Here is a 14,856-nt window from a genome sequence, read left to right as displayed (position 1 = left end):
TAATTCAATATGAAGTCTTAATCAAAGGTGGAGTTAATATCTGGAATTCAGATATGGCTAGAATCTAAAGCTGCTGATGGCTGAAAGTAGTCACTTCTGTTGCACTTATTGCAGTAGGTAGAATCTCTCACCCATTTCCTATAGGTAGATCATATTTTCAGAGTGAAAAACACTTGGAAATGTCAAGAAAATATTGAGTGAGATAAAATCTACATTAATTGAGAAAATGAACCTGCCCACCTTTCATAATGAGAGTAATAGTAAAATAGCAGTATGGGAGGGCAAATCATTTTTTCCTCTGCAATTGCATTGCTTTATTTTTCTCCATGTCTACTATACTATTTTTTCCAGTGGTTAACCCAAAGCACATGCACATACCACCTGACTCCAAATTCTCTCATTCAGCAATGATTCTATCCCCTCACAGCCAAACCTGCTAGCTTCCTGTCTTAAAAATAGCTGTTCTGAACAGAACTGAAATATTTTTACATCTTCTAGTTTCATATAGAATAAAAATACATTATCTCCTATCAATAAACACAGTACCGACTTTTTTAATCTGCATGGACGAAAAACAGGGTCGTGGTTAAAAATGTATAGTTAAGAATGAGCTTAAGCATGCTCATATTTTCTCGTTATTTATCTGACTGTAACACCCACAGTACATCTTCGTGACAGGCTTTGGAAAAGCCAAGTTTGAGACATTTGCTTGTAAAAAGAGCTGCAGTGTAGTTTGTTCAAACAGGCCTGACCAAAACAGACTTCATGAAATGAGTGTTTGAGTTCATGCTAAAGCAGCCAGTCTGCTTGGGATTTATACTGTTAACAACAATAAATATGGATGGCAACTGAGTTTAAGCTTGACAGCAAGCTTAGGAAATATTCCACTGGCAGTTTTGACATGATTACCAAAATAACACAGTTGTGGTAAATTAAGTGCAAGCACTCAGCTGCTGGCTCAATTTGTTTTGCTTTTTTTTGGCTTGTCCTAAAAAAGCACAAAAGCACAGAAATGAAAAGATTACATTTTACGCAGGAGGAAAACCGAATTATCATGACATAAGGAAGGAGGAAGGAAAGAGTGGAAGGTAAATAAAAAAAAAAATCAATATCTTAATACAGAGTGATTAAATGAAAACCATATTTATTATAAATTCAGTAGTAGTTGCAAGTTATTCCATTAGTAAACTTCAGACTTGCAGAAAAATATGTGAGGGATTTCCGAGACATTAGGAACTGTTTCAACAGTTTATCAGAAAGTAAAGGACTACAGCAGTTGGAAACAGATGTCACAAATTTTCAGTAACCTCTGCCACTACAACAGAATTCAGATTATAGCTTTCCTAACAGATACTTGACACCCACAGAAAAAAAAATACTAGCAAAAATTATTAAAGACCAACCAAACCAACCAAGCCTAAACCTCAAACCCAACTATGTTCCAATTCTCAGGCATACATCATTACTGATTTCCAAAGTACTTCAAAATATGATAAAAAAAGAGGAGAATGTGAAGACTGGCAAACTTTTTAAAACTGTATTCTAAAGACTATTATGCAGGTAGTAAGAATACTTTTATGCTTGATAAACACTGAATGTAAGATTTAAATATTATGGTGACAGACAAAAAAATAACATCTAATCATGTAAAATTTCCCTTTTTTTAATTAAAAAAAAATCCTGCCATGTAAAATTAACAGAACTAGGATCTAGTTTTCTGATCAATCTATATTTAACAGTGTGTTTACATATTTAAATCCTCTTTACAATTTTTAAAGGAATACTTTTGCTTATTTTTCTCTTTCTTAATGCATGTTGGTGAACAATATGTAGTGTGAATATGGCTGAGATCTGTCAGAAAGGTTGTCATTCTAGCTCTGATGTTTCCACAGTGTTTCTGTCACTCTGGATTAGAAAAAGAATCAGCAAATATAATTCATAAGACTTGACCTTTGGTTAACTTTAGCCTTAATTCAGATTTCACTGATATTTTAGCCTGTGGTTAAATTTAAACTTGTAATGTTGTAACCCATCCTCTAAAGGGTAAAAGCAAGTCACAACTGCAGTTTTCTTACCCCACACGCTATTTAAACAAATAACATGAACTAGGCTTTAATGTAGAACAGCAAATAACATTTTTGCCATTAGTAATAAAAATCCCAGAGGATTTGTACTGACCTGACAATGAGTATCTCAGAATTATTTTGCTTTCTCTTGGCCTAAACTAGTTTTAGCATGCTTGTGTTATGATAGCAATTTTCTAGCAATTACTGCCTAAGAGATCTGATTCAGCTTTGTGAATATCATACATGGCAAAAAACACCCTAACAAACCAGGGCACTAGCTGTCTAACAAACAACAGCCTTTTATGTTAAGTGAAGCTGAAGATATTGTGCAATTTTCAAACTTCACCTAGTAACCAATGAAAAGGAAGCAAGGTACTGCCTTGGTGCAGTGCTGGAAACAGTCATCTTACTTCATTAACAAAGAGGCCAATTTGGCCAAGCTGGGATTTTAGGTAGCTAATAATGAAAGAATTACATTGACCATTGGCAAAATATCTACAGCATTTCAAGCAATATAAAGTAAAAGCACCTGCAATGGAGAACTGATAAATGATTTCACTCCACCTGTCAAACACCTGTCAAATAATCTACAAATCTGCATATGTCTTTCATTTCTTGAATATTCTTTGAGGCAGATCCCTAGAACTCCAGTTTTCTTCTTTGTGATCAAAGAGCTTTGATTCTACGGTAGACATGGGTAAGACGGTGGCAAAAATCACTCGCTTGACATATATAAAAAATGTGTGGAAACCACGTTAAGACAATCTAGAAGTGGGAAAACTTTTCATGAACTTCCTCTATCATATACTATTGGAGAACCCCACAAGTGCAGGTACTAATCCTCACATGGAATTTCAACCACCCCAATACCTCCTAGGAGGGACTGCATCATCTTTCAAGGACTCATGACACACAATCTTTAAGTTGACTATCTATAAATTGTGTAAATTGGATTAGCTGTCCTCAGAACAAGGATTAACCCAACAAACAGCCCTCTCTCTGCCCCTAAACACGTTACCATTTTCACTACAAATATCTTAATCACTTGATTAAATAATCCTTTTTTCTTCTTTCAAAATGGAACATAAGGATGGCCTCCACACAGGACTTTGTAAGATTAGAGGCAGAACTGCAGCAGTGTAGCTGAATGGCTTCTGAAATGTAATCAGACTTTTACTGAGTCCTTTGATAATCTCAGGTATAAAGGCGTAGGCCTTCTAGGCCTCTATGATCAATTAATGGAATGTGATATGTAAATAGCAATATAAGACAAAAATTAGGAGCTAGGAATATACCCCTGTACCAGCAAACACAGATGTTGATAGTTCTTTATAAAATGTTTCTGAGCTGTACAGCTAATTTTTGTTTCAATACATCTAAACAAGTCCATTACACTCCATTCAGATAAAATGATATGCCTGGAAATAGAATATAGCCATTGCTGCCAGGTGCCTAGCTCTTGAATTTAAAGACAAGTGGTGTCATAACTCAGCTTTATTGCTCTACTTTGACTCATCTGGCATTATCAGAACTCCCAGTACTTCTGGTTTAAAGTGTAGGCATAAAAAACATGGGAGTTTAATGCAGTAGTTCAGACAATTAAATAATTTACACAACTTTAGAGCAGTCCTTCATGAAGAGAAACTGAATTCATAAACTTCAGTGATTTCTCACATAGCCTAAGGCCAAACATGATATACGCAGTCTTATACACAAAACAGCTCTAGTGATTACAATGCAGTATTAGTGGACTCATGAAATTGCTTTATAACACTGGATAGATGTTTCTGGGAATAATCTATAAAAGTCACATAAAAACCCGACAGCATCTATTTGGCATACAAAAAGCAAAACTCTCTTAGGGGAAACAATAGGTTTGAACATCTTTCCATACCCATCCAACATCAGCCATATCTTAGAAAAGTCTGAAATGCATCAAATACAGCAGCCGGACTGTAAAGATAAATGATGTTAGTGAAAAATGTCATTGTCTACATGTATTTTTGGTGTTTCATTTTAAAGCCCAGCTAGAATTTTAAACTTACTTTATTAGTATTGATAGCTGTGATGACCCACACACATTGAGCATTGCTGTCATACTGGAATGGAAAATTGGGTGATGTGAAAGTACCTCCAGGTCCCTGAAGATTGGATCCACAAGTCTTGACTGAAAAAGAAAGGTCACTTCTTAATTCACATACAAAATATATGCAGCAGTTTTACAAACCAATTTCTATTAATCAAGGTGTGAAGGATTCAAATACCATTGATCAAAACCAGAACCACCTCATACAAGACCACAGAATATTCATGTTAATTTTTTCTGACATAGTAAAGAAAAGAAAAAATTTTTGCATATGTGAAAATTACCATACAGTTGTATTGCAGTTTCACAAAGCGGGTTTATTCGATCAATACTGAAAACAGGAAGATGCATCTGCTGCTGGATCAAGACTTGTTCCTTCCCTCACATTAGCATTTAGAAAGAAAGTCACAATTTCCATCCATCCTACACCACTTTTACCCCCCAGAAGACTACTCCAGTGAAGTCCGTTCAAAGCCACACCAGAACCCTGAAAACAGGGAGGGAGGAGAAATGAGAGAAAGGGTCCTCATTTATGAGCAATAGCAAATGTCATTGAAGTCATAAGTGAGACTAACACCGAGCACAAATTTTTATCTATGCTTATAATTAAGAAACTGTATGATTCCTGTAGCCTGTATCGGTGTGTGGGAAGAAAGGAGGGGAAAAGCAGTGTTCTAGACACAATCTGCTGCTCTATCTGAACATGTGAATCCATCCTTTGTGGCAGAGTTGGCATGTAAAGCATATGTCCTTTGTGTGTACGCTGTGGTAGAGTTACAATTTGTGTTCTGCACAGTCAAAAAAAGCTCTTATGTGATTTCTTTACCCAGTAATTTATATTTGCCTCTGAACCTCAACACTGCATTTTTGTCTTCAATATCCCCATTTTGCTTCCACCCTATTACCTGTGGTTTTTATCTCTATACATATCACAAGTTTCCTGTCTCTTTTGTCTGTGATGCCTCTGTGTGTGAATCACATGAAGATTTGTTCTCAATCACTGCAACCTTTAAAGTGCTGCAGGGTGAAGACATATTTTTATTTAGCTTTTACTGAGCATAGGAAAAATCTCTCAGACATATAACAAGTGGTCTGCATAAACTTTTTGCTTTCTTTATTGACAATTAGAAATAATTCCTGTGTCTTTTAAGACATTTTTTTTATAACCTTTCTGAATTCAAGCAGTTACTCACAAGACAGTTCATCTAACTGTGTGCTGCCTCTAATGGCTCTGTGCTGATTCTTGCAACACTACAAAGATTAAGTAAAGTAAATGAAAAAAATAAATTGTTTCCACTGGATTTTGGAAGTACTTCCTCAGACTATTTACACATCTCTTCACATAAGTCTACTTAACATTAGAAGAGTTTACAGATAAGATGAAAGTTGAAAATTGTAAAAAAAAATATATATAATGATTAATTAATATCAATAATGCCTTTTCCTGGACTTCTTGAGTCTGTCCCTAATTATTTTAAGGATCTGAGAACCCTGAAATACAATCTTAATATCAGTTAGCTGCCACCTGCATGGGTGACTGGCTATCTGGACAGAAGTTCCACTGGCATTTTCATCACAGTTCTTATATGTGAAATATATTAAAAAAAAAAAAACAAACCACAGCTATATGTGTGTATATGTATGCATAGATGTAGAGAATGAATTGTATAGTAATTGCAGAAAAGTGCAAATTTAACATACAACTTTTTCTATTTTTCCTTTAGTATTCAACTACAGAAAGAAAAGTGATCTTTTTAATTACTATTATTGTTATTTTTTAAGGAACCACTTTGTTGCATTTTTGTGGTCAGTGTCATTTGCAAAATTTATCCTTTAAAATAATAATTATAATTTTTTTCTTTTTTATAAAAGCTTCACCTTTTCTGGATTTAACTAGGCTATGAAAAATAAAAGCTCACTATTAGCAAAATTATGAATATATTTTGGCTGTACTTACTTCCCAAAATTAAAAGGAGGTATGTTAGAAATTTTGTCTCATCTCTTTTGAGTTGCAAAGAAAAATGAAAGTTCTTTAGAAAAAGTAATCTGTTTACATCTGACAGTTGCAGCTATTCAGAAATGATTTCTGGGTACTATACAAGTTTATTCAGACTGCATGTCTCAATAGATTTTTTCATTGCTACTGCTCACACTGTACAGCAATGACACATTTCAAAATAATAAAAAGAATACAATGTAGAATTCAAAAAATTAGAGCTCAGGAGTGTACTAAGAGCTTATGGAACAGTAAACAAATTCCAATATTGCCAAAGAAAATCTCACTGAAATTTTCCAGATTAAAAAGGTCTTTCATTTATGCTTTTGCTTAGGTAGAGCTGGGGAGCATCAAGAAGAGACCCCTCAGGGGCCTTACAAGTATTTTACTCCCAAATTGTTGTTGGTAGTGCCTGATAGGAGAAGAAAACCAAACCAAACCAAAACACAGCAAAATATCAAGTTTGTATTAGTAGAATATAATTAAAAGAGAAGATTCTTTTGGTAGAATTATATTTTTTAGGATAGCTTCTTTTAAGAACAAATTTGAATTAATTTTATCACTAATTCCCACAGATTGAGAACTTGGAATGCATCCAGTGGAAGACCACCAAGAAGACTGAAGAACTTGATAGGTAAAAAAAAGACTGAAGGGACTGGGTTTCTTTGACCTAGAAACAGTACCATCAAGAAGGAATCTAATCACAGACTTTTGCTACCTAAAAGGCCGTTACAGAAAATATACTCTTTGCACAGGAATGCATGGAGACAGAATAAAAGGCAACAGGCACAAGTTTTTTCATGAGAAATTACATCTGGTTATAAGAAAAAAATTCTCCCTCATATGAATTACTAAATATTGGAATAGGATCCTGAAAGATATGGTAGCATCTCCTCACTGGCAGTAGTGAAGACTTGGTTTGAGACAGCCATGGATTACCTAATCTAAGGTCCTGCTTGAAATAGATCAGATGATTTTTTTTTATGTTCTTTCTACCCTAGACTTCTCTGCTTCTTGATCAGTGTCTCAGTGTCAAAAGGAAAGAATAACTGAATGAGGTTCACAGAGGTTTGTCCTGGCTCATGTTCATTAAATAGTTTCATTAACAGTTTGGACAGCATAATGAAGTGCATACTTATTTAATCTGCATCTAACAAAGAGCTGGGAAATTATATTAGCAAACATAATTAGAATTAAAAATGAGAAATTGAAGAAATTACATTAAAATAGGATGCAGTTCAGTAGAGACAAGCACTGGACAAAGCACAAAAGCAGGAATAATGAATTCACAAATACAGGGTAAGGAGCAAGTAATTTGCAGAAAATCTTCAGGGGCTACAGTAGCTCAGAAACATAACCTGAATAAAAAATATCCTACTGGTATGAAAAGACACTCAAACTGGTAGATATGCACATAGCTATAGGTAGAAAAACATGAAAATGTGAGAAATAATTAATTTCTCTCCTCCACTTAGCACTGGGAAAGCCCCTTCAAAAATATCAAGCCCATATTTAGAAACTATAATTTAAGAAAGACATGGTCCCTTTGGGAAAATTATTAAAAGGGCTGGAGGCCTTTAGGTAGGACCCATGAGAAAGGAATGACTGAACTGCTGTTGGTTAGTTTAAAGAATAACATGTATTCTTGAAGTATACAGTAAGCTGTTGAAAAGACAAATTAAATGACCAGCTCTTTATATGGAAGCACCTTTCGAAATAAGACAGTTTACAGCAACAAGGGTTCATATCTGAATTAGAAAAATTCTCTACTTGCAATGCTAATGAAGGACCGAAGTGCTTGAGTAGGATCTAAGAGCACTTTCCTTAGAAAAAGATAATGTTAGACAAAGATCTTCAGGGAACAAATACAGCTGGAAGAAGGAAGTAGGGCCACTTTAAACTCCAATTATCTATGATGTGTTGCCTGCATATATGGGTGTGTATATGCATATATACATGCTGTTAGTCACCAACACATTTAAAAGTTCCAGCTACATGTCTGCATTTTGGAGAGAAGTGTTTTTTTTTTTAAATATATACTATAGGCAAGTAAAGTATTTATAAAGGGAAGATCTAAAATTCATAATGTACATTCTTACATATCCATGTTAAACAAACTGATGTTTACAATCTATCAAATTAAAGAGACTGAGTCCATTATTTCAATGTTGTTTTAAAAATCACTTTGTCAGGAAATGAACTGACCAAAATAGCAATATGAAGCAAAAAAACCTATTCTAAATTTGTCAGAACCCAGTTCAAATACAGACCACTGGGACATCTACTAATCATCTAAGTTACTTTGTATCCTGCCTATAAATTGATCATGATGTAAATCATAAATTGTGTGTCTCTTTTAGTTTTCTCAGACACAAATGATTATTTCAAAACCACATTTTCTTTCTTCAGAGTTTCTAAAATACTGTACTTGTTTCAGAAATGGCTGATGACTTGCCAGCAGACTTATAAAAGGCAGCATTCATAAACATTTCACAGGGTCTGAGAAACAAGCAAGCAGAAAACAGGAGACGCAGGCATGAAAATAAAAAGACTAATCCACCAACTGTGAATAGATCTATCTGTTTCATTTCCTGAAAAGTAAATGAGAGGAAGAGATTTATCAACTGGCAAATAGTTTCATAAGGTAGATAATTGTCTCTGCTTAATCAAGTTGGCTTTTTAAAAATGGCATTACCCTGTAGGGGAACACTGAATCCCATGGCAGACAAATAAGTAGGGTCTCAATCCTGAAGTGTTTAAATTTTCTCTCTTTAATGAAGTCACAGAGGGGTTGACGTAAGTAGCCATGTTATTACAGCCACATGTATTACGCATTTACTGGTATATGAAATAATTAACAACTACAGAAATGCTCATCTTTCAAAACCTTCAACTGTAACTCAATGTGCAATAAATACCAGGGTAAAAATTCTCAGGTTATTTTTTGAACATTTTTTTTTTTCTTTCCCAGGAAGGATGGGAAGGCATTGTTCATTCTGCTGTCTTGTAACAATTGTATGCTACAAGAGTTGCATGAGGCAAATTAAATTGGAACAAATCTTACAATCCCCAGCAGAATTTTAGTCTTGCATGATGCATTGATCTTGAAAAAGTCCAGCTAAAACACCAAATGTTTTAGAGGATGAATTCACTTCAAATTTCAATAAAATGCATGAAAGTGACCAATTAATTTTCAGCTGCTGCTTACGTTAATTTATCTGCTTGACTTTAACATATGTCCATACTTTCCTCATAACTCCAAATTCTAACTTCTTTTCAATATATATTTTCCATAAATCACAGTGGGGAAAATGCCTTGATGTTCCGCCATCTTTCTTAACCAGGTCCATACACCCGAGCAACTGCTATTTTGCTAGGGTGATGGGAGACATGAATTTTATTTAAAAAAATAATTAAAAAAAAAAAAAATTGTTGGTAAACTATAAGGTATTCCAACTGCAAATCTAGTCAGGATATTCGATTTAACTTTACAATTCTCAGTATTTTCTAGAAGTCAAAAGGTTTAAAAATCAGTCAAATCTCCACAGTAGCATTTTCCTGGAAACTACCTCTTAAGGTTCAAAAGATATTGACAATCTACAATATTTGCTTATATTTTCAAAGTGATACATCAGTTTTCCTTTTTTAATTCCTATTATATTTCTCCTGTAGAAATGCTTCAGACTTATTCCAGATTCACTTTTATGAATATGATCTTATGCCAATTCCAGCTAGTATTACATGATAACTCATAAAGAGAATTACATTTTTGGCAAGCAGTTATATGCCATATGAGAACAAGTCCTAGGATTTTATTACGTCAGATTAAATGCATCTAACAGAATTGGTAAGTTCCTGCATAGAACTCTGTCCACTTGCAGTATATGACGATAACTAATTATTAACATTCACATGCCATTTTGGAAAAAAATATATCATTACTGTAGTATTTTTGTATGTGCTCAATATATGATTTATGAAAGTGAGTGAAAACAATTTTAAGCTGTCCTGTTCAAATAGTAAATACCACATTATAAAAACCAGCACTTTAAGTCACATTTTAAAGGCTAACAGGTGAAGTATCTAATATAACATCTGTGCCTGCATTACCTGCAAATCTGCGTCAGGTCAGAAGAAAACACTGATTTCTCGCATAAAAGAATATTTGTGTATGATTGTTTGCCCAAATGTTTTGTACATACACATGCAAGTTCAACAAGTAAATGCATGCATATATTTGCAGCTACTTTCTTCATGTTACATATTTCTTTATAATTTTTATACCTATGCAAAATCCTTTCAAAGTGTTTACAGTATGTTTTGTGCATGAAACTTGAAGAGAAGACATAATTACTAGTCCAGAAGGAATGTTTATATTTCAGCTTTAGTATATCTAACAGCCTAATTGAAACATCTATCAATCACCATTGTATCAATTCTTAATAACATTCTTAATATTGGTCCTCTGCTTTTTAAAGTGGAATTAGCTAGTTCTATAAAGTTAATGAGTGTAAGGAAGTGAAACACACTCCTTTTGGTTGTGAATCACATGTTCTAACTATGAATAATGGTGGGTTTGGATATTTAATTAATACATATTCTGCAGTTTTACACTTAGATAGAAGTTTATCAGAACAGCTAACTTCCAACAGATTTACTGCTTTTTCTTTTTAGTTCAGTATTAATGCTTACTTTATCACTGGACACATTGAAAATGTGATTTGTAAATCATCATAAAATATTAGTTCTGAACATAGTTGTACTGAGGAAAAAATAAAAAAATGCACTAAAGAATGTGGTTACCCTGCTGTATTTAAAGTACTTTGATACCTGCTGCTACTCAGAATGCAAAACTTATAAAAAAGTAAAAAGCAAAAAGCACAGTAATACTTTCATTACATATACTAATATACGCATTAAATACATATACACTAATACTTTAATTCCTTGATTCAGGTATTCATCATACTACTTGCCACATGTATTAAGCAGAATGACTTTTTCTTCTCTTTTTTTTTTCTGTATTTTTGCCCTTTATCCATTTGGTTAGGGTTGAAACCAGGTATAGACTTACTTCTCCAGTCCTTATCCATCCTAAATTATAGTCTTTCTCATATGCTTAGCAAATGTATAATGAAGATGCCTCATGAGCTACTGACTGTGTTTCAAATCAATGCAATTTTGAAATCCATCTTGGTGAGTCTTAATATTTAGTATGTGATACATTTTCATCAGCTCATTATGAAGTGAACTTCACAACATAAGTTCCCAAGTGAAATAAGCATACTGAAATACAGACAAAGTTCATCTTAAACAGAACAGTACTGGTGATACACCTTTTTTAACTAAGGAAGTGGGGACACTAGGATTATAACTCCAGGTACTTATATAATATTAATTTAATACAATTGGCTATCAAACAGTAACTAACTATGAAATGAGCAAATCACTATAAGGGTAAGAATTCTTCTTTACCTTTGCATACAGGTCTGTGATCACTCCATGCAGCAAAAACTTCAGCTATCCTCTGACAGGTGATAGTTTTTGAACCTTGTAGCACATAATCTTCATCGCAGGAGAACTGTACTGTTGCTCCCAAGCTAAAATCAAACAATATAAAAAGAAGAGGGTTTTTTGTGGAATTTTTTTTTTACAAATAATTATCAATGAATTTTTCCAGTCTTTCAGTTATGACAGTACTGACAAACAATACAAAAATGTAATTGAGTAATTTTTGCTCTTAGTACTAAAAGGCTACAGATTATGTACTAGCCTGACAGCACACAGTGTTCATCCCTCTCTGGCCTTGCTTTGGCCAGAGCTGGTTTACCTCTTCTTAAGAGTCATCTGGAGATCAAGTAACTGTTTTCCAACCTAACTTCTGATGTCCATATAGCAAAGGTTTGACAAACCTGGGCACCGTGTAACAAACAGTAGCTATATATGTTAATTGAAGCTAGGAAACAATTATAAAGAAATATAAGGAAATCACCTAGAAGAGCCAAAAGGTCAACCACAAGACTGAGGAAGAAAGCCCCACTATAAACACTGTATTCCAACCAGTAAAGACCTTAGGACACAGATGACTTACTGTAAATGTCCCCACCCCTGATTCTTCTTGAGGAAGTCTGATGCTTTTGACTTTAGAACAAGAGGGGCATTGGGAGGGGGAGCACAATACGAGTGAAGATTAGATACTGATAAGATTTACCGTATTTTAAACAAATGTATATTATTAATAAGACTTTCCTGTACTAACTTGGACTGAGAATGCACTATTGTAGACAAGTTATAACTGTTTTTCATATTTTGATTACTAGGTTAAGATTTTCATTAGACTAGCAATAAAGTCTTGACTCTGTATAAGTGGGGTTTTTTTGCCAGTAACAAGATTCTGAATGTAACAACAAACAGACAATGAAAGTTAAAAGGTCAATATGAATATTTGCTCCTTTAACTGGCTATATGTTTCTCAAAATAAATGAAGAAAATAAAGAATTCTAAAAACATCTTTCTAGGTATTTAGCTGTGATTATTTATGATGTGACACTTCTGCCTTGAAAAGATTTTGTACTTTTCCATATGGACCTGACATTTGCTGTTGCAAACTTGGCGCAGAACAAAACAGGAAATAAGACCAGAAAAAGTTTCACTGTTATGTTTTTTTTGGGTGAGAGCAGGATGGGCAGGAGGGAAAAGGTGGCAGAGAGAGATTGGGGGAGAGTGGTGTTCAGTTTTGAAAAGTTAAAAAGCTCAATACATAAATGTATATTATCGAGATAATTCTTTTTCTCCATTAATATAACTTCTGTTTCAAGTTCTCATTGCAGTTGAAAATAGTCAATATATCAGCCCTTTCTCTGACATGAGTACCTTCTTCTATAATTCAACAGAAGATAACTTCTTTAATTAATTACCTGTGTAGAAAAACAATTTATTTACTAATTTATTTTTATTTTGGTACAGTTTCTTGAAAAAACTTCCTTCCTAATTTGGTCATTGGGGAAATAGAAAAAAATCAATACCACACAGCATTTCTTTTTAACTCAAACATATCAAACTATTAGATCACAGACACTCATTGATTTGAAAGAATTCTGCCTAGATTTACATTCACATTCAATCAAGACCTGAGTTAACTCTTTTCTGGGACAGTGATCACAGTAAGTGCTTTTCAGTTCTACTCTAGCCAAAATACAAGGTGACTTTGGTAACACACTTTTTGTATAGAATATTAGCTACTAGACCTTAGCATCAGGTCTTTATTTAAACTTTTTTCTTAACTTATAGCCCCTCAAAGTATCTCAGAGGTTTTCCTAAGTCCATTTGCCTTGATAAATAAATTTATACATACACACTTTGGCTACAGTATGCATCCAGTTCTCAGTTTTAAATCTCTGAAAGCGAAGCCTCTGTAATGGCATAGTTCTTATTAATCTAAATAGATGTTTTAAGGCCCTCTATATATAACCCTCTAAAGCCGGCACTTTTACAAAGAGGTTGGAAGAAGCATGAGGGTATCACTCAATGGTGACAGGGTATCTTTGTTGATTTGGCAGGGATTTCAAAATCTGGGTTTGATCCCACAGAGTAACATTCCTTTGTGCTGAAACACATTTTTCTCTGCAGGGTTTGGCTTGTAAAGAATATGTCCTGATTTTCTTTCCTTAAATATGGGCTTTTAGTGCTGTAATAGTAATTTCAATTTCAGTTCAATTTACAAAGGCAGACAAAAAAATTTAAAAGACTGAACACATCTTCCAGAGCTTAACTGTTGTTAGGTAATCGCTTCAAACACACTTATGATGAAAATAGCTACTAAATAAGATTGATAGTAAACAGAACAAGAATAAACTTAAGGGGGTTAGAAATCTTACATGTTTGTAAAGGAATGGTGCCAGAACAATAAAGCTGATGAAATCTGGGGAGTACCTGGGCTTTACAGAAACATAGATAATGAGGACTGAGGCCATGAAAAAATTATATAGTCACCTAAACAGAAATCTCAGAAAAGGAGGATCTGATAGTGGTTAACAGCTCTATGAACTATTCCAAAACCAGTTCCTGTTTGTAGAAGAAACAAGAATGTTTGCGAAAGGAGAGAGCCTTTGCATGCAGCCTCCTTCATGCAGCCTCCATAAAAAACACAGGAAGATATAAAAGTGAAAAACTGAGAAGAATAAAATGTAAACCTAATGGAAAGGCCCTTGCAAGGTAAAGCTGAAAAGCTTCTATCTGAGGAAAAAGAGGCATAAGACAGATCAGAGAGTTGGAAGAAATGTCAAATTTGTGAAACAGAAAGATGATCTATCATTACTGTTAAAATTCATGTTCAGCTAGTCCAGGGACTGTACAGTTAGGGAGGTTCAAATGGTTGTAATTGGGAAGACAAGAGCAACTTTCTCAAGAAAGGATTTTCACAAGAATCCACCTGTTGTAGAAGGTCGCGTTGAGAAAATCTGAACCCCTTTGATTACCCAAAGAATAAAAAAAGGAGGACCTGAAAAAAAAACCCACATGGAAATCTATTTAACTGTAAGCATAAACACAGTGAGAGTGGAAAATCACAAAATCTGTAGCATGTGACACATGAATGAGAGGTAAAATGGCAGTTAGGTAGGGAGATAATAAAACAGCATTCTAAGAAAAAAAAAAAGAGGAAGACACAGACATTGAATTCCTATGGCAGATAGATAAACTCAAGAAGA

At 34.1% G+C, this 14,856-nt stretch overlaps 1 protein-coding gene across 3 annotated transcripts in view; it reads right to left on the bottom strand.

The window, feature by feature from the left end:
• The window catches only part of CSMD3 (CUB and Sushi multiple domains 3), a 601,317-nt gene that overhangs the window by 325,877 nt on the left and 260,584 nt on the right, over positions 1–14,856 (bottom strand). For all 3 annotated transcript variants that reach the window (XM_061447844.1, XM_061447845.1, XM_061447846.1), the window contains 2 exons: positions 11,624–11,748; positions 4,112–4,233 (listed from right to left, as the gene is read on the bottom strand). In XM_061447844.1, coding sequence (XP_061303828.1) covers positions 4,112–4,233; positions 11,624–11,748 — 247 coding nt within the window. The remainder of the gene's footprint in view (positions 1–4,111; positions 4,234–11,623; positions 11,749–14,856) is intronic.

This window comes from Pezoporus flaviventris, unplaced genomic scaffold, assembly GCF_033815535.1.
Source record: "Pezoporus flaviventris isolate CSIRO_AGI_PZ_B2104156 unplaced genomic scaffold, CSIRO_AGI_Pfla_v1 ptg000007l, whole genome shotgun sequence".
Taxonomy (NCBI): Eukaryota; Metazoa; Chordata; class Aves; order Psittaciformes; family Psittacidae; genus Pezoporus; species Pezoporus flaviventris.
This window is presented reverse-complemented; position numbering and strand designations above follow the sequence as displayed.